General features: G+C 32.5%; 1 protein-coding gene across 4 annotated transcripts; it reads right to left on the bottom strand.

Annotated features, from left to right (window-relative positions):
- Positions 1-1,176: 1,176 nt before the first annotated feature.
- On the bottom strand, positions 1,177-10,010 carry LOC133819779 (cyclin-T1-3-like). 4 transcript variants are annotated; one of them, XM_062253114.1, is made up of 8 exons: positions 9,788-10,010; positions 9,250-9,295; positions 8,477-8,806; positions 8,041-8,122; positions 7,677-7,811; positions 2,706-2,881; positions 2,484-2,635; positions 1,177-2,180 (listed from the first exon to the last, which is right to left on the bottom strand). In XM_062253114.1, the coding sequence occupies exons 3-8, from the start codon at positions 8,701-8,703 to the stop codon at positions 1,378-1,380; spliced, it is 1,575 nt and encodes a 524-aa protein (XP_062109098.1). In that variant the 5' UTR covers positions 8,704-8,806; positions 9,250-9,295; positions 9,788-10,010; the 3' UTR covers positions 1,177-1,377. The 4 variants fall into 4 exon arrangements, with proteins under 4 accessions (XP_062109098.1, XP_062109099.1, XP_062109100.1 ...); XM_062253115.1 differs by having other exon boundaries at positions 8,477-8,722; XM_062253116.1 differs by lacking the exon at positions 9,250-9,295.
- Positions 10,011-20,051: the final 10,041 nt, after the last annotated feature.

The following is a 20,051-nucleotide window of genomic DNA, read 5'->3' as shown; positions in this document are numbered from 1 at the left end:
TTTCAATTCATTTTATTTTATTAAAATCAGGTTTAAGGTCTATTCAAACCATTTTACAAAACATAAAGTCCAAAAAATAATTTGTTAAAACATAAGATTAAAATAAGTAATGAGATATAATATATGATAAAAAAAATATAAGCTCTTGATTAAATGTAAAATTTATTACATTAAAATTTTACATGTAAAATAATTAAATAAAAGAAGATATAAAATAGAACGTATTTAATATTTTTATTATCAATAATTTTACAGGAAATTTTAATCAAAGCAAGGGCATACCGTCTGGTTCAAATTAAATCTTGCTATAATAATAATACAAATGCTAAATTAACATTTTCTTTTTGTCATTTTTTATACTTTAATATATTCACATAATTGTTTATAGAAAATAATGAAAATAAGAGTATTACTAGCACTCTTTTCTCTAATTTTTCCTTGATGTGCCGTGCACATGAAAAATGACCAAGATGATATACTTGATTAAAGTTAAGAAGCTAAACGATACATATGAAAAGGATTCGAAACCTCAAGTGTTATACTGTTACTTATCTATATATAAACACTACTTATCATTTAAGTAATTATTTTAATTAAAAATATATGAAAGAAAAAGAAACAACAGTCACACTTGATTTTATTTTTATTATTTGTTATTTTATTAGTAATTATTTCAAAATTATACTTCTTTTTTAATTCAATAGTATTTTACTTATTTAAAATAAAGTTTGAGATAAATTTGTTCTATTTTACTTAGATACTAATACTAACATAATAATGAAAAATAACATTATTTATTTGAGGGTAGGTAACTATTTAGTACCTGTGTTTTTTTTAAAAGTATCATTTTGGTACCTTTTGTTTTCAATAATGTTCATATGGTATCCTGTATTTTAAAATCGTACATATTTAGTACCCTAAACTCAAATTTAATTAATAAAATTTTACCAATTTAATCAAACTGTTGCCAATTATGTAAATTCTAAATTTAAATTTAATTACTTAATTACATATAACTGATGATAGTTATGATCAAAATTTTATCTATCAAATCTAAATCTAGAGTATCAAAATGAGTAAATTCGCTTTATTTGACTAGAAAAAAATTTGAGACCCCGATATAATGCTATTTAATTTATCCTAATAACAATTAAAATAAGCAAACGACACCCAAAAAAAGTAAAGTGATTGGAATTGTACAATGGTTGAATTACTGTCTGCTCTCAAAATTCATATGTTTCAACAAATGAAGGAGAAAAAAACATAATACCCATTTTAGTACTTTAAGCAAACCCCGTGATGGTTAACCCCTGCGCCGAATCATATGCCGCTGCTTGCTCCATTACATTTGGTGATATTCGTCCAGTAATAAAATGATCATAGCTCGCCTTCTTCCACATTGTCCAAATCTGCTGCTGCTGTCTGTCCCTTTTTCTGATGATATTGCTCATCTCTCCCTTGATGCGAGTCCTCGTGTTCTAGTCTGTGCGAGGGCTTAGACCAATTTCGTCTACTATGGTCTTGCTTATTTTTCTCATTTCCAGCAGCAAACTCAATGCCATCTTCCAATTCCCTCTCAATGAGATCATCGTCATCCATCACATCTGTTTTCCGAGTTGCATCACCACCCAAATTCCTACGTTTCTCCAGCGCTGCCTTCACCTTGTCCTTGTCAATCTTTATAACTTCTTGTGGTGACCGCCGGCCATGTCTATTTTCTGGATTTCGACCTTGGTGTTTGCTCTTCAATTCTCTAGCTTCTCCTGTTTCACTTCTCGCAACATCATTCTGTTGGTTTTCTTCACCAGTCTCGCGGTGTGGCAAATGCCTAGGTTCAGAATAATGATTCTCTCTAAATTCACCATCCACTTTGTGATCCAACCCATTATTCATTTCAGTGTTTCTATAGTCGTTGCTTCGACTCTCAGCCGTTCTAAGGTGTCTGCCATGATTGTCAGCGTGAGACAACTCGGATGCTGGCCTAGATAACACAGGCTTAGAGGCTCCAGGTCTTGTACTTCCAGCCTGAGAATGATCGTTGTTAGTTAAATACTCTTCATTGCTAGTTGTAGCTTTGACAGGGGTCCCATGAGTAACACCACTTGCAGAACTTCCTTCAACATCACTGGAAGGTGCCGCACGATTTTGTTCATACAGTTCCAACATTTGATTGCTAACTTCTGCAAGAGATTACAGCAAAATATTCAAAGTTGAAACCCAACTGATGAATATTCAGACAAAAGATACATGCCCACATATTGTAGCTTCTGTTTACTCATACCAACAAGAAAATAAAAAACCATTTTCGAATTGGTAACAAAGAACATTCTCAAATGCTCCAGTTTCATGTCCTGACTAATTCTCATAATTAATTATCATTTTTCTTAGACATATCATTCACCTTTACAAACACAAAAAGTGGCTCATGTAAATTGATCCCAGTATAATATTTACTTTATTATGGAATTTGGAAGGACACTTGCCTTCCAATTGGCGCGGGGTGACATCGAACTCCTGCCACCAAACTTTCTCACCATCTGATGGGAGCTTTACTTTGAGGAACTTGGCAGCAAGAAAGATGGCACCAGCAGCAATGTGGTGTGGTTTAAATTGCAAGCATAGAGATGTCCGAAGTCTGCATACCACATTCAATTTCAGGACCATAACCAGCAGTAGGCTGTTAAAATAAGCTAAGTTAGGCATACCCATCATTGACAAAATTCCATGCAACTTGAGCAAGGGCATTTTGAGCTACTTTGAATTTCTTTATCGCCTCAACAAGGGGCTTATATGGATGCAGAACATTGAAATCAAAACCTAAAGTTGCAAGAACAACTCTCTCTCCAAGTAAAATTAATTCTTTCTGTTGTTCATATACTTCCTGTATGACAGAAGCAAATACATGAATAAGTTAAATGGAAAAAGAAAAAACAATAGTGAGAAATACAATCATTCAGCAACACAAGAAATCAAAGTTTAACAATGAGAAATGCATGACCAAGGCTGTTGCATGAAAAGAAATTAATCTGTTTCGTAAATCATTAACATTTACTATAACATGCCAAACAATGCATCTAAATTAAAAGTTTTCTAGTATATGGCCTGCCTTAAAATTACAAATGTAATTCCTTAAACCATTGGTAAGTTGTGAACTATGTTAAAGATACAATCAACAAAAATAGAGCGAAACAGTTCACCAACAGAATTTTTGTACTTGTATTTTCATACCTACTAATTCAGGCATTTCAGACCATTACTTACACTTAGTACCATTTTTCTTCATTCATTTTGGGTTTAGTTCTAAAAGTAAAAAAAATGGGCTTGGGATTTCTTTCATACCGAGGTATACTTAAGCCTCAGAATAGGTTTTTCAAAAAAAAAAAAAAAAAAAAAACAGGGATCAAATTGCATAGCCAGAATGGTAAAACCAGCAGCCAAAATTATATTGTTAGTCAAGAAATTGTGGTTAAGAATATACTCGATAAAGAAACATCATTGAAAACTCTTCTATAAAAGCTAAAATCACATATTAACTAATTTTAGCCTTTTCAGTGCATGCTAAATTTAGCCTCTTCTTAAGGAGTGCATCAAGGACACCTGTCCAAGCCATGGTTTTAAAAGCGGTTGGCGCGCACGCCTCGAAGCGGTGCTAAAAAATGGCCTCTGAGGCTAAGCCTCATGGCAATGAGGCGTCTGAGGCTAAGGCCTTGGCTGTATCTAAGAAAAGTGGCCCTTTTCTTTTGTTTTTTCTGGGCTTTTTCTCTGGGCTTTTTTAAACGTATACCAACACATTAATGAGCCCAAAACTGAACCATAATAAAAACCCTAAATCACTATCTTTTTCTCCCTCTACCTATTCACGACATCTCTTCCTCTTCTCTTTACTCACGGTAGCTCACAGCACTACAGGAGACACTGACGCACTCTCTCTCCTCTTCTCATGCACTCTCTCTCAGCCTCTCCCATCTCTCAAGGCAGTCCCTCTCTTGGCTAGTTCTACTTTTTTTTTTTGGAGGTAAATCATCTTCTTGGCTGATTTAAGGTGTTTTCCATTCATGCTTGTGTTTTTTAAGTTGCTGAATGTTTTTTTTTTAGTTGCTGAATTCAAGTTCAAGTTGGATATATAGACTGGTTGGAAGTGAAAAAATTAGAGCCTATGAAAGGATCCCGCTTGGAAATACATTGTTCAAATTGAAGTGCCAGGAGGGGATGCAAAAAAATGCCTCAAGTGTAAGTAATTATTGTGCTAAGGGGGTAAGAGATTGGAAAATCATCTTGGATGGACACACCAAAATGTGGCACCATGTCTTAAAGTACCTAAAGAAATTAAGGTAAGGAAGACAATTGAATATTTGAACGACTTTAATAATATGAAACATATTGCTCAACGAAAATTTGATGAGATGGTAGATTGTGCATCTTACTTTGGTAGTGGTAGTGGCACTCCATTGGAGGAGGGCATAAGTTCTTGCCCTAGTGGTAGTGGTCATTCTTCTAGAGGATTTAGGGGACCTATGAATTCTTTGGTGATGAATTTAGAAGATGATGATGGTGGTAAAACGACTGCTGCCCAAGATATGACTCCAACGAGTGCTAAAGAACATCGCAATCAAGTTTGTTTAGATATTGGAAGATTTTTTTTTGAGAACGGAATCTCATTTAATTGTGCAAGAAGCCCATCATATTTCAACATGTTGCATTCTGTTGGAAACTATGGTCAAGGATTGAAAGCTCCTACAATGCATGAGATGCAAACTTGGATACTAAAAGAAGAAGAAAAGACAACTGAACAAATTGTTGATGAGATAAAAGCAACATGGAAACAGACGGGGGTTTCATTATTGTCATATGGTTGGTCAAATATGAGTAATAGGAGTTTAATCAATTTTCTTGTTAACAATCCTTATGGCACTGTTTTTTTGAAAACTGTTGATGCAACAGATTGTAGAAAAGATGCACAAAAATTGTTTGAATTGCTTGATGGTGTTATTGAAGAAATTGGAGAAGATATTGTCATTCAGGTTGTAACTGATAATGCAAGTACATACAAGGCGGTTGGAATTTTGTTAATGGAAAAAAGGAAAAGTTTGTATTGGACTCCGTGTGTTGCTCATTGTATCAATTTGATGCTTGAGAAGATTGGAGAATTGCCACAACATAAAAATGTTTTGATTAAAGCAAAGAAAGTTAGCAATTTTATCCACAAGCATCAATGGGTGCTGAGTTTAGTAGGAAAATTTGCAAAGAAAAATCTTCTTCGACCAGCTGCCACACGATTTGCCACTGCTTTTTTGACTTTAGACAACTTGTATCAATTGAAGCAACCATTACAAATGATGTTTGCTTCTCACGAATGGTCAAGTTGTGCATGGGCAAAAAAAGCTAACGGGAAAGTTGTGAAGAAAATCATAATGAATGATGATACATTTTGGCCTAGTGTGTTTTATTCTATTAAAACCACAAAGCCTCTTCTGCATGTTTTGAGAATAGTTGATGGTGAGAAGACACCTGCAATGGGATTTATTTATGGTGCTATGGGTGATGCAAGAGAGAACATAGCAAAGAACTTAGATGGAGAAGTGTCTTCCTATAAGGAGATTTGGGATATTATCGACCAAATGTGGGAGTTACAATTGCACCGCGACTTACATGCTACTGCATATTATCTAAATCCTCGATTCAGATGGAGTCCCAATTGTTCTGAGCATCCAAAGATTAAATACGGTTTGTATAATTGCATGGATAGACTCATTAAGGATCAAGCAACATATATGAAGGTCGATTTACAACTTGATGAATATAAATACAAGAGAGGATTGTTTGGCACCAAAACATCTTTGAGATCATACTTAACATGTTCACCTGGTGAATACTTATACTTTTGTCTCTCTTTCTTTAAACATAATAATTTATATAAAATAAATTATATAAATTATTAATTACTTTATTTATTTTTCTGATCATTATATAGTCGAATGGTGGGATCAATTTGGAGATGAAGTTCCAGAACTAAAAGCATTTGCAATGAGAGTCCTAGGTCTTACTTGTTCAGTATCAACATGTGAACATAATTGGAATACACTCAATCAAGTGCACACAAAGAGGAGAAATCGTCTAACCACAACTAGGATGAATACTTTGGTGTACATTATGTACAATAAAAAGTTGAAACACAAATTTTTGAAGAAACAATCACAAAGTGATGAAGATGATCCTTTGATTATTGAAAATGTGTCTTCTGGTGATGAGTGGGTAGCCAACCCAAATGATGAAGAAGATGCTTATAGTAGAGCAATTGAAGTCAATGGGAAAATCAAGATTGAGGATGAGGGTGGGAGTTCAAGAGCACCAAGGAAGAAGAAAAGAAATCAAGCACCAAAGAAAGGTTACTTTTAGAACTCGTTGCAATTATATATTTATAACTATGGACTTGTTATATAGAAGAATGTTATAAATTATTCATATTTATATGTTATGATGTAGGAAATGGAAAAAATATCGAAATTGATTTTGATGAGAAAATTTGAAGGTGCTCATTGTGATGATGGAGACGATGATCGAGCTATACAATACGAAGACATTTTAGAAAGTCTCAAAAGTGATGATGATCATGAAAATGATTAAACCTTGAGTTGGAATGTGTCCTCATTTGTATACTTTAATTCTACTATTCCTCTACTAATTAGAATTTTCTTTTGAACACTTTAATTCTACTATTCCTCTATTAATTAGGATTTTTCTTTTGAACCTTCGATGAAATTAGTTTATGATGTTATAACTTGTAAATAGTAATTTCATGAATTTTATGACTTTGTAATTGAATTATGTATTGTTTGTATGATTTTTATGATATTTTGTGAAGTTTTTTGTTCTTGTTGTTGAGGCTTACACCTTGCGTGGCTAAGGGAAAATGCCTTGAATCCCAAATAAGCTTATATAAACCTTGATCAAGGCATAATTATTTGGTCCTCTTTGTCTCATGTTTAGCCTAAAATCAATAAACTTTCTTCTACACCACCAAAACCTAATAACCATGATTTTCTCATCTTGTTTTTTTATACATACATATCTCCATATGAATAATGATACATGCACTCTCAATTTACACATTCAAATTATACACTATGATGTGTAAGTAATCTCAACTATGGATATTTTTAAGTGGGGTCCACATAATATTTATTTATATGGTTGAGATTACTTACACATCATAGTGTGTAAATTGGGAGTGCATCTAGCATTACTCTTATACATATACCTATATAATGATGCCAAACATGAAATTTAGAACAGCAGCTACCCTACAAAGTTATAATCCAGAACCAATTTCAAAACTTCCCTGAATTTCAGCCCACAACATCTATGCACGTAATTGCTAACAATGCAACATGACATAATCAGACCTCCAGAAAGGGGATAAATTAGCATTTCCAGACATTGACGCAAGCTGGTTAAATTATATTGGCAAAAATAAAATTTGAGGTCACAGGAGAAGAGAACTGGATGGAAAACATCAAAAAAAAACTTCTGTAAAAAACTACAATTACCTATAGGCTATAAGCCTATAACTAAAGAAATTTGAAACAAACTATGTATTTCTTCTTCCTATGAGAAATATCATACATTGATAAATAAAGGAATCATATGCATGCAAGGACTAAGGCAATAAAATATACCTTTTGCTTAATCCTCTGTGCTGCTGCAGGATCCTTTTTATTAATGATTTCATACGAAATAAGTATAACTTCTTTTAGAAGGCGAGGTGTCTCTTCTACCTTCCCAGCAAGGAACATACACACTGTTGCAATGGTCTGCAAAAGATTTCCAACACAAATTAGGCACTAAAATAGATGAATTCCCAGTGTCAAATTGTCAATATCAGATTCCAGCTCAATCGTTTCATCAATTGACCCTCGTACACATTTCAGCAGTTGCCAATCAGCATGGAATGATAATTTTGTATAACCACCTACAGCAGCATTACAATGACAGAAAGATTAAGGGGAGAGGGCAGTCCAAGATTGAATGATATAGGCTTACCCTCCTATCGTTCTTTGCATGGGATTGGCGAAGGAAGAATCGATGGCAGAAAATTATGGCTGTTGCAATTGTTACTTGGGGTCTGCATTATACAATACTTACAATCATCATTATCTAGAAACAATGATCATAACACCTCAAAGACAAAGTTGAGATGAAAAAAGAAATCAGAAAAGGTTTCTTCCAACATCAGCATGCTATAAAAGAACTAAATCTCATTTATATCCACTGAAGAAAGTATGGTTTCCCTAAACCGACTTTTTATTATCAACGAAAACCTTTTAAAAGATAGAAGCTAAGCACCATATAGTGGAAGGAGACTAAGACAATGTTTGATCTCATCTAAACATCAGTGTTACATCAGGCACTCAATTGAAGATGAAAAGTGAAAGGCTCAACAAGACATATAAGATAAATGAGAAGTAACAAAACTTACACTTTGAGTCTCATCCCTAAATCTTGGAGAAATGTACAGTATGATTTACGTAGATAAGTCTCTTTTTTTAAATCAACTCCATCGTGCCTAGATGGGGAGTTTTCTTCAATTTCTCTCCGGGAAAAGTACCAACGACCTCCATCCTCTGGCATGTCTTGAGAATGTTTATTATAACCACTTTCATATGTTCCATGATTGGCAACATTACCAGCCAAATAACCAGCCATTTGTATCTCCTTTCGCTAACTGTAAATTAATACTATCAGTCTATGATACACGAGCTTTGTTCTAAACAAGCATGAAATTCAACCACCAATAAATAGTAGCTTCCTGTCCACAAATAGATGAAAAAGGTCAGATATAGTTGTAAGAGGGCTACACAGTAACATATCTAGAAGCCAGTGTCTTAGGACTTAGAATTACATGGTTTTCATAAGCATGCAAGGCATGCAGCTCAACGCAAGGGAATTGAAGGAGGATCTTGAGGCTTAAACCATAAAGACCCCGCCCCTTCTTTTTGGAGGCTTAATTTAATAACATAATAGGGAAATGCATATTTTAAAAATATTCCTTGAAATGAGTTATATAATTTTTTTATAATAAAAATAAAGCATATAGGCCACAAATAAAGCACAAGTGCAAGTCACTCAAAATACAAAATAACCACCTGAATCATTCCATATTTCATGTCACAGGAACATATTGAGCATGATAATTTTACCAATCAATCAAATATATACAATTCATAAGCCTCAAAATTTCAAAATTCCAACCTCAGTATGCAGCAGAGCACTAAGTTCGTGGCCCCTTACCAAATGCCTGAATAGAAACGTGGAGAAAACACGATTTAATAATCTCTTGCCAATGTTAAACCAATAATTCAGAACAATACATAGAATTTTTCAGATTAGTTATTTTACCCTTAGTATTGTTGCTAAAAACTCCTAATTACTCAAACTACAAACTAACATACAGCTAAACTGACCCTCTAGATTAAAAGAAAGAAAAAATTCACAATGTCGTCGAGTGTTAATGCAGTAAAATGAATAAACACTCATGATGACAGACCCAAAACACTCTCATCCAAACACATACTAAGTCTTCTTTGAAAAAAAAAATACTAATAAAGAAAAAACCTAATTCATCAAACATAGTGTGTTCATCGATAAGCTTGAAAGAATCAAATTTACTTCGAATCACCCAACAAAATAAGAAAAAGAAAAAACGGCAATTATCTTGAATTTCAAAACCCACAGAAAGAAAACTTCAGAATTGCGAAGAACAAAAACAGAACAGTTAATTTCGATTGACCTGATGAGGAAGAAATCAAGGGCTTGGTCGTCTTCGGAGTTCGAACACCCGGAATCGGCGACTGAGTAATAAGACCCACTTTCATAACGGGAAGTGATTGGTGAGGGCGGCGCTGCTTCTGGGGGCCGCGGATGAACAGGGCACCGGCGACGGACGACGGGAGGTAAGAGCAAACTGGTTTGCTTTGGTTTTGGGAAATAGCTTTGTAGTTTGTTTTGTAGTATTCAATAGAATACTACTCTCTTATTATTAATAGGGTACCTTTGCAAAGTAGTTTATGGTCTATTTTTTTTTTTGAAGTTATTTAAAATACTTATCTTAATATTTTTTATTTTTTTAAATTCAAAATCGTATATGGTAAATTTTTAAAATTATATTTTTAAATTTTAAAAATTCAAATGAAATCTTTAAAGAAAACAACTAATTTGAAAAAAATCTATATATTTTATTTTAAAATTATAATATAAAGCTTATTTAAATTTAATTCAACATTTATAAATATTTAATTTATTTTACAATTTTGAAAAGATATATAATTTGTAAATTTTTAATATAATCATAAAGTAATGTTAATAAGTTTAAATTTTTTACAACTAATTATACACAAACAAATAATATATATTTATTATTTAAATTAACTTAGAAAAAATATAAAATTATTATAAAAAAATTAAGGAAAATTACCCTATATACGGTAATTTCACATATATTTTCCACTTTTACGTGTTTTCTTAATATGTTTCATTTTTATATATAATGCCTTTCAAGTTTTACGTTAATTAAAAAAAATTATGTCATTAATACGACTTATGCATATATATCTATCCTAGCCCCCAGTTTTTTCTCTCCACGCATATCACTTTAGATTTTTATGTTTAAGAATACAATAATAATTGATAGAATCTCATAAGTGATCTTAGGGGAAATAAAACCTGCAACGATGGGCATATAGTTGTGATATCTCCCATTAAACCAAATTTTAATAAATAAATAAGCTATATTTTTCATGTACTATAAGACTCTGGTAGATACAAAACAAGACTATATTATCTAAGACCTTGGTATAAATATATATAATATTTTGTTCATTGTTTTCCTTTTGGGTAGCATAGAAAATTAAAGCCTTTACACTAGCCTTTTTTTCGTAGGTTCTACATGTTGGCAAGAACTGAGCAAGGGTTCAAAAATTTGTAACTAATAATAATAAAAAAAGATAAAATATATGCATTTGGCATGCTTTAGTTGATGTAAGTTACATATGTTGTTGCTTCAGTTACTAAGTTGCATTCGAGGTTGATTTAATTGGTGTAAGTTACATGTGAAATTGGTTAATTGCATCTTTAGATCTATAAGTTGGTTTAGTTGCATGTGAGGTTGATAATAATGTTGTTTTAAGTTCCTAAAGTTTTCCACTACAAAAAAAAAATCGCATCTCACAAAAATGTACGCATAACCCAATGGTATCAAGCAATGCACGATGATAAATATTTAATTTATAGAATAAACCAATGCTTGATTTTATATAATAAAAAAAAAACAGTTTTGGAAACAAGCACTATAGCCTTTTATTGAAAAAATAATTAAATAATTACAAGTGATGAATGGACATAGAAAATGACCTTATTTTTTACACACAAAAAACAAATGATAATGCATGATTCCATAGTTCATATATAAGAAAATGAAAAGAAAAAAGTCATCAAAGCTTTGCAAACCTTTTCTTCTTCCTCTCGTCTCTTTCTTTCCCTTTCACGACATTTCCTATCTCCCAAAGGAACTCCATGCAACTCAAGGAAACCAAATGTAATCCCATGTAACCCATGACAACATAAAAAATCATATGATTATTTTATTCTCGTGAAACCTATTGCAACCTCAAATGCAAGCTCATACAACCTAAAACAAATTCAAAAATAAAAAAACGCACTTGTAAATTTCTTCCTTATGTAACTAACTACAAATTCAATTGTAATATCAATGAAACCTAAAACAACCCAACGCAACATAAAACAACTTTCAAAACTCATTAGCAAATTTCATCATTCTCATGCAATCCACTGCAACCGCAAATGTAACCCAATGGAGCCCACTACAAACTCAAATGCAAATTTATGCAACTGAATGAAACACACCCAATACAACATTCAACTTTTGAAAATTCATTTACAAATTTCATCTATGCAACCTAAAGCAACTCACTGTAATCTCAAATGCAAGTCCATGCAACCCATGGCAACTTAAAATGTCATATACTAATTTCATCTTTATGCAACTCATGCAACCTCAAATGCAACCCTAATTTAACCTAAAATGTAAGCCCATGCAGCCCCAAACAATAGACAAACTAATTTATACATGATAAAAGAATCTCAAAAATCAACTTAATGTTTCATGTGTCAAATGCAAGTCCAATTCAACTTCAAATGCAACTCAATCCATGTCAATCGGTTATATAAACTCATGAAACCTTAAATGCAACCTTTGCAACCCAATGTATGTGTCAAATGTAAGTCATATGCAACTCAATGCAATTTAAAAAAAACAAGGTATACGCGCTATGCAACTAGTGCAACTTAAAAAGTCTCATTTGCAAATTAAAGTTGCAGATGTTGCAATAGAGGTTACAAATATTTCACATAATGTTGGAGAGGTTGCAACAAAGGTTGAAGAGGTTGTACATGTCACAACAAAAGTTGCATATGATAGCATCTTAAAAAAACTCATATGCAAATTTTAGCATATTACACAACTATGACAACCTTATTTTATAAATTAATCATGTTTATGAAACCAAATACAAATGAAATAAAAAAAAACTCATATACAAATTTTAAGGAACGTAACTTGAAACAATCACAACATAAAAAAACCTCATTTACAACTAAGTAACTTATATATCAATATAAATAAAATTTAAGCAACCTATTCAGCAACTCATAATTATTATAAATAACTTATACAACAACCTTTACAACTAATTAAACAACAAATGAAGCAACCCTTCAGTAACCTATTCAACAACCATTAAGCAACATTTACAATTACTTAAGCAACTGATAAGCAACAAATGAATAAATCCTTCAACAACCCATAATTCTTACTATCACCAAATTTTGAGCAACCCTTAAAGCAACTCTTAAGCAATCTGCAATTCCAAAAGGAACATGATAAACAACCTAGACAACAACATGTTAAGCAACCCATGATCCTCATAAACAACCCTTGAAATTTCTAACCAACTTTATAGGGTTGCTTAAGGAGTTTTATGGGGCTTATGAAATTTATGAGTTGCTTATAGTTACGTATTTTCTTAGTTTAAGCAACCAGATTTCGCAACCATATCAAATTATGAAGCAACCAAATTATTTTATGAATATTATTGCAGCAACCTTTACACAACCTATACTATCGAATCAACCTTTTGATATCAATTAATTGTTATTTCTTTTTTCTTTTTTTTTTTGGTTGCAACAATCTAATCAACTGCATAAAAAAATTAACTCCATCAAATCAACATAATCATTTTATAGTGTGGTTGTATTAATTAACTTTATGAATTCAATCAACATTATCAACTTTATGAATCAAGTTGCTATATAGGGTTGATTTAGAGTTTCAAGAGTTTTTTTATGAGTTGCTAAAGATTTTTAGGGGTGGCTTTATATGTTGTTATATAGGGTTGCTTTAGAGTTTTAATATTTTCTTAACATGTTGATTTAAGGGTTGCTTTGAAGTTTCAGCTTTCAATGGTTGCTTAATAGGTTGCTTATGAGTTTCTTATTACTTGCTTTATGGATTGTTTAAGGAGTTTCAAGAGTTGCTTTATAAATTATAATCCAAACCAAGTTTCACAATCCAAACCATTTGTTATGTATGTTATGGTACTAAGCACTCAATTACAACTGAAGCCTAGATAATAAAAAGGAGAATTTCAAAAGAAAAAAAAAAATCACTATAACAAAAAGATTATAAGAACTCTCTCTAAAGTAAGGAGAGCACAAATAATAATACTCTCTCTTTATAATAAGATAAAAATCACACTCTCTCTCTCTAACACAAGTGTATAGGAAAAATCTCTTTATACTTTTAGCACTTGATCAAAGTATCTCATTTAAAGCACCTCTATGAAAGAAAGAGACTCAATGAAGAAGGAGAAAAAAAAGGAGAGTGTTAGTGACAATATCTAAATCAAGAAGTATTGAAGCCTTTATAGGTTTTAAGAATTATCTACTACCATTGACTATTCAAAGGCAAAAAGTGGATTTACTGCCACAATATTGATAATTTTTGTCTTGTAATATTAAATAATGGATATGCTCTGTATGCTAAATATATAATCTAATAGTTTTGGATTTTTTCTTTGCTTATTTGTTCTTTGTGTGGATAGATTTGTTTTCATCAACAAAAGCGAATTCACATTAATATAATTGATTTATCGCTAAATAAGTCTTTGAGGAAGAAACTGTATTTTTGCATTAAAAAATTTACATTATATATATTTGAATTAATTTTTAAATTACCGTATAAATGAATTATAACTTTTTTATAGATGTATTAATAGAAAAATCCCAAAAATTAATATATCTTTTAAATTAAAATTATGTAGCAACTCATTTGCACCACAATTGACTAGCGGTGTCTTCTACAATCATGGGAAATCGACTTATTCCCATAATAAGCTGGTCAAACATGGTAAGTCATTTTCTATAAAACCAACTTACCATGTTTATTTTTAACATAAAAGAGATGTCGATTTTGTTTTAAATGAATTCTGAACATATTTCAATTGATTTCTTATGACTGATGTCTCACGTCTAGATTATAGTAGTTTATATTCACATCCCAATTAATATAATAAAATTTTAGTCAATAAACTTTCACCAATCTTGGTTCAATTAATTTTTTAGTCTAGGTAAAACCTTGGTAAATATGCTAATTTAGTACTTTATTGTTTGTTGATATCATTTTAATACTTTTATATTGTACATGAGTTCAAACTTTTACACTTTCACTAATTTTGTAAATATTTTTTATTGATAAAAATTTGTAAATATGTTTTAAATGGAAAGCATTTATAGTGTGTTTAAAAATAATAATAAAGACCAAAATTAGTGAAAATGTACCATTTTGAACTTAAAAAAAACATACAAAAGAGATCAAGATAATTATTTTTATTTTGGTTATTTAATTATTTTCTTTAATGATTTCATTTTATTTTTAAAATTTTGAAAAAATGAATTTTCATTTATTTTGCATGATTTATATTAAAAATAGGATAAATAACAATTTGGTATTGTGTGTTTTTATCAAAATACAAACTTGGTATCCTATAATTTGAAATTGAGTGTATTTAGTACCTTGTACTTTAATTTGATCAATATGACCAAATTATTATAAGTTATATATAATTAAGTAATTAAATTTAATTTTGAAACTCATATAATTGAGGGCAGTTTGATCATATTGATAAAATATTATTAATCATATTTGAGTCCAAAGTATCAAATATATACAATTTCAAATTACAGGGTACGAAATGAGCATTATTGAAAATATAGGAAAAATAACATCTAAGGTCCCGAAATTATCTCCTGTATATTGTTTAGATCCCCAAATTTCTCCAAAAGTATCACATAGGTCCCTATTCACATCTATTTTAAAAGTCACTTATCTGAAATTGGATTTTGGGAACTAACTTGTTACAAAAGTACAAACATAGGTCTCTATTCACATTTATTTTAACAGTCACTTAACTGAAATTGGATTTTGGGAACTAACTTGTTACAAAAGTACAAATTTAGGGATCTAAATGCTACAAAAATAATTTGGGATCTAAGTGATACATTAGGAACAAATTAAGGACCCTAAGTACTATTTACCCTATATTCACCTCTAACAACATTTAGACAACAAAACTTCAGATAAACCAAATTTGCGATGAGAACCATAAAACAAAAAATTTTGTTTGTAATTATTAAAAATCAATAATTAAGTATATTAAAACCAACAATAATAAATAATCTATTATCTTTTATTTTATTTTTTTTTACATAAAAAACAGTCAAAGTTCCTATAGCCACTAATATGTTAAGCTATACTATAACTCATAACATTAAAAAAAAAATCTTATTGGGTACCACCTCAGTAGGTACTCTTATTTTTCCCTACCAATATGTATTTTTAGTGTTTTGGATATAGATAAGTTATAACTTCATTTTTTATGTTATGACGATGTATAATGTAATTACAAAAAAATTTCTATAAATTTTCAAAAAATTCTGGATAATTTAGGATGCCAAAATCAAGATACAAACAACTTGTTGCACACATGCTTATTTCGATTTTTATATATTTGTGTAATAAATTATTTGAATATTAATTTTAGAATCTTAAATTATTCAAAATTTATTGAAAAATTTGTAAAAAGTCCTCTGTAACTGTAATGCCCTGGCTACCCCAGAACAGTTACGGTGAACAGTGAACCGGAAATTTGACCCACTACCCGAGTCCTTTGGTTAAAAACGTGATCTAAGTTTATTATCAGGTTAATGTGAAAACCAGTAGAAGGAAAGGATACATTTCATTAAGTAAATAAACTGCTCATGAGCCTTTCAAAATGTTCACAAGCTATTCAAAGTACAAAAGAGTTGTTACTGTTTCAAATTTACAGTCCCCGCCGGCCTAAGCGGCAAAAATAGGGTAAACCCCTAGTTCCTCTGAGAACTCCTTGACCGTGGTGATCAAGCGGCCCAACATGTACACAACATCGCCCAAGCTCTCCACTCAGGGTTGGGTGAGCTTCTCTTTCCCTTTACCTGCACCACATAGCACCCATGAGCCAAGGCCCAGCAAGAAAACACAATAAAGCATGATATAATATCAACAATAGTCACAATAACCGTTCAGGATCAACAGATCAAGCAGATAGGTGACAATAGCCAAAAGTCACAATAATGGGTACAGCTCCCTCTAGCCATGTAACGATAGGGTCACCAGGGCTTAATCGATAAGTAGTTCTTTCATAAGTTAGATCAGGACAGGTGCATGGTGATTAGTCACCAACATAACCTTCCTCCCGACTCTAGAGTCGTAACTATGGACAACGTCCCCTAGCCATGTGACAAACGGTCACCGGGGTCATACACCTTGGCTGGGCTTAGACCAGGCAAGCGCTTATAAGTTCATCGACCTTAGGGTTGGTCCCACATTAATGCCATAGAGCCATTCAATGCGTGTTCATCGACCTTAGGGTCGGTCCCTGACTAGTCAGTGCCATAAACTAGTAATCAGCGATCACCAGCACTTAGTATGCAATCCATGTCCACATATATCAACCAACATGCCTCAATATCAAACCATGCACGTGATATACCTATACAGGGAGCAACTGTATTCGTACATTGTTTTCTTACCTATGGTTCAAGTGATAGTTATTAAAAGAATGACCCCTAAGAACGATCAACCTTTAAATTCCTTGACGGTCACCTGGTCATAACCAAAATATAGAAATCATCAATAAAAGTGATAACAGAGGTTTCCCAAACCAAAACCCTACCTCTGAGACATCAAGCACTACCCAACCGGGTACTAGGTTCAACCCCAAGGCCTAAGGTTTGAATCCCCAAGTTAAAAACATGTTTCTGGCAAAAATAACCTTAAGAGCCTCAGCCCTCCCCTGCTGCGCCGCGGCGCGCCCTCCAGATAGTGAGGGCCTTCCCTGCCACACGCCAAGGGCCGCGGCGCCCAGCCCAGAACAGGCAAAAAGGCAGCAATCGCACCAGAATTCTCCCGTGTGTTCTTCCTCTCAAACCAGCCCTTCAAACTAACTTAAAACCTCCTCCAAACACTCATTTAAACCTCCAAACATCACCCATAACTCACCCTCTGATAACTCTAAGATTTAGAGTTATTTTTATGTCTTTAAACTTAATTTTCAAACCAAATCAAAGAGTAATGAATTGTAATTAGTTGAAATGGTGTCGAATTAGTGTAAATTTATGTTAGGAGTAGTTGTGTTTGTGTTTTCATATTTTTAGTGATTTATGTAGTTTATGTTTTGTTATTCAGGTTAGGAAGCAGGAGCTGAAGGAACTGTGAATCAAAGGGAAATGTTGCTGAAAAGGGGAGGATGCTAACTCAATAATGATGTAGCAATCAGTCTTAGCAATTAAACAGAAGCTAGAGAAAAAGGACTTCGTGAAAAAAAGAAAAAAGAAATACTCCAGCTGGATTAAATGAAGAGAAAAGAGGCGGCCAGGTGGCAAGTGTACTGAGTACTGAGTCAGCTGAGTATGTGGGACAAAGTACATGTAGGCAAATGATCTGGATTGTCCAATTAGGGTAAAGGAAAGTACCCTAGAATTAAGGGAGGGGCCGTATTTTTTGGAGGGGGAGATATTTTTAGAAATTCAGAGAAGTTTTGGCTAAGTACAGAGAAGGTTTTCAGGGAGAAGATTTTAGAAGAGTACGACCAAAAGAGAAGGAAGAAGGCTGATGCCATAAGGAGGATTTGAGCTCACAACTCATTCTTCCTACACCATTTTTCTTTCTCTTTGTATTAATTTCATCTAATATTCTGCAAACTCCATGGATTACTTCTGTATTATTTTCATGTTTAAGTTTGCAACTATGAACTAATTTCCCAAGGGTTTGGGTGATTATGAACCCTCAAGTATGAACTCAATATATAAATGCAATGGCTAAGTGATTATGTCTTTGTTCAATTGAATGTGCCTTACTGTTATTGAATGTTAATTATTGGCCATTTTTAGCATTTACTAAGCTAGATCTAACTTGGAAAAGGGAAGTCTAGCTGATTTCATTCAATTGATGCAAGAGATTCATCTAGTTTTAGGTGATTCTGAGTAGTAGAATAGGAATGTTTTGCTACCTTGCATAACTTAAGAATTGATGCTTAAATGAATGTTTATAATCTGATTTCATGCAGGAATGTATAGAATGGGAGTATAGACATTAGATTGCACGTTTTGGGAAAAACTTGCTGGGTTTTACGAAATTTGTTAACACTGTCATAATTGCTAACCCATTGCTGAGCCATTGTTGTAACAATTGGAACAAACCGAGGGGAATTAATCACCCGAATCCATTTTTCTCATATCTGAAAACCACCCAGTATTTTGTCATTTTAATCTCGAATTTTTGGTTTAATTCCTTTGTTTGTCTACAATTATTTTCAGAGTTAATTACCCACTCTTTCCTTTGTTTTGGTTACTATTTTATAAGTTGTTTTTGGTTGATTTTACATTAATTTAGTTAAAAAGTCCCTGTGGATACGAACTTTGATACCTTATCACTGTATTACTTGTTGTCGATTGTGTATACTTGCGCATATTTTAATCATTAGAAAATTTACAACACCCTCATCAAAACCCAAACTTATCATCAATCAAAACCTCTTTAAATCCACACTTCCATCAAGAAATCAACAACTGAAAAATTAAAGAGAAAAACAGAGCACCACTTGAATTCAAAACTAAAACTCACCTCAAAACCAGCTTTGAACCTTCCTCAACAGCTGAACTAAGTCCACAACCTCAACTTTTAAGTTCCCTAGCTTAATATCCCACCTTGAGCTCAAGAACACCAAAGAAGAGAATGGAGAAAAGTAATGTACGGGAAGGAGGAGAGATGTCTCTGTTTTTGTTCTGTTTTATTCCACAAGCTTCTACAGCCAGCAGCCACTTTAGTCATATATATCCAAACCTAAATGACCAAAATACCCTTGAGTCATCAAAAGTTTCTCAAACCATTCTAAGGGTAAAATTGGTACTTCCACCTATCCCGTTAATCATAATTAACGCTTCCCAATTCCCGCTAATCTCTATACTCTTAAACTCCAATAATTCACATCCCGTTACCCCTTTAATGCCCGGTAACACTCTAATCATTAAAACACCCCGAGACTCACTCCGAGCCCCGAGCTTAAGCCTGTTATGACCAAACCGATAAATCATAATTAAAGATCGTCTCATGCCAAAATTCTCGAACCAATCCACATTATAATGTGGTCTCACTATATACCATTGACATGCAAACAAATATACAATTATACCCTCAACGGGTTAAATTACCAAAACACCCCTGCAACAAATGTGGACCCACATGCATGCATTTAACATCATATTATAATATAATTCTCATGAACATGCATAAACACATTTAATAGCATAATTAAACAATTATGGCCCTCCCGGCCTACTAAACCAGCCATTAAACCATATTAGGGAATCCGGGGCATTATAGT

This window comes from Humulus lupulus, chromosome 2 (assembly GCF_963169125.1).
Source record: "Humulus lupulus chromosome 2, drHumLupu1.1, whole genome shotgun sequence".
In the NCBI taxonomy this organism is placed as follows: Eukaryota; Viridiplantae; Streptophyta; class Magnoliopsida; order Rosales; family Cannabaceae; genus Humulus; species Humulus lupulus.
The sequence above is the reverse complement of the archived record's forward strand: the minus strand, read 5'-3'. Positions and strand labels throughout refer to the sequence as shown.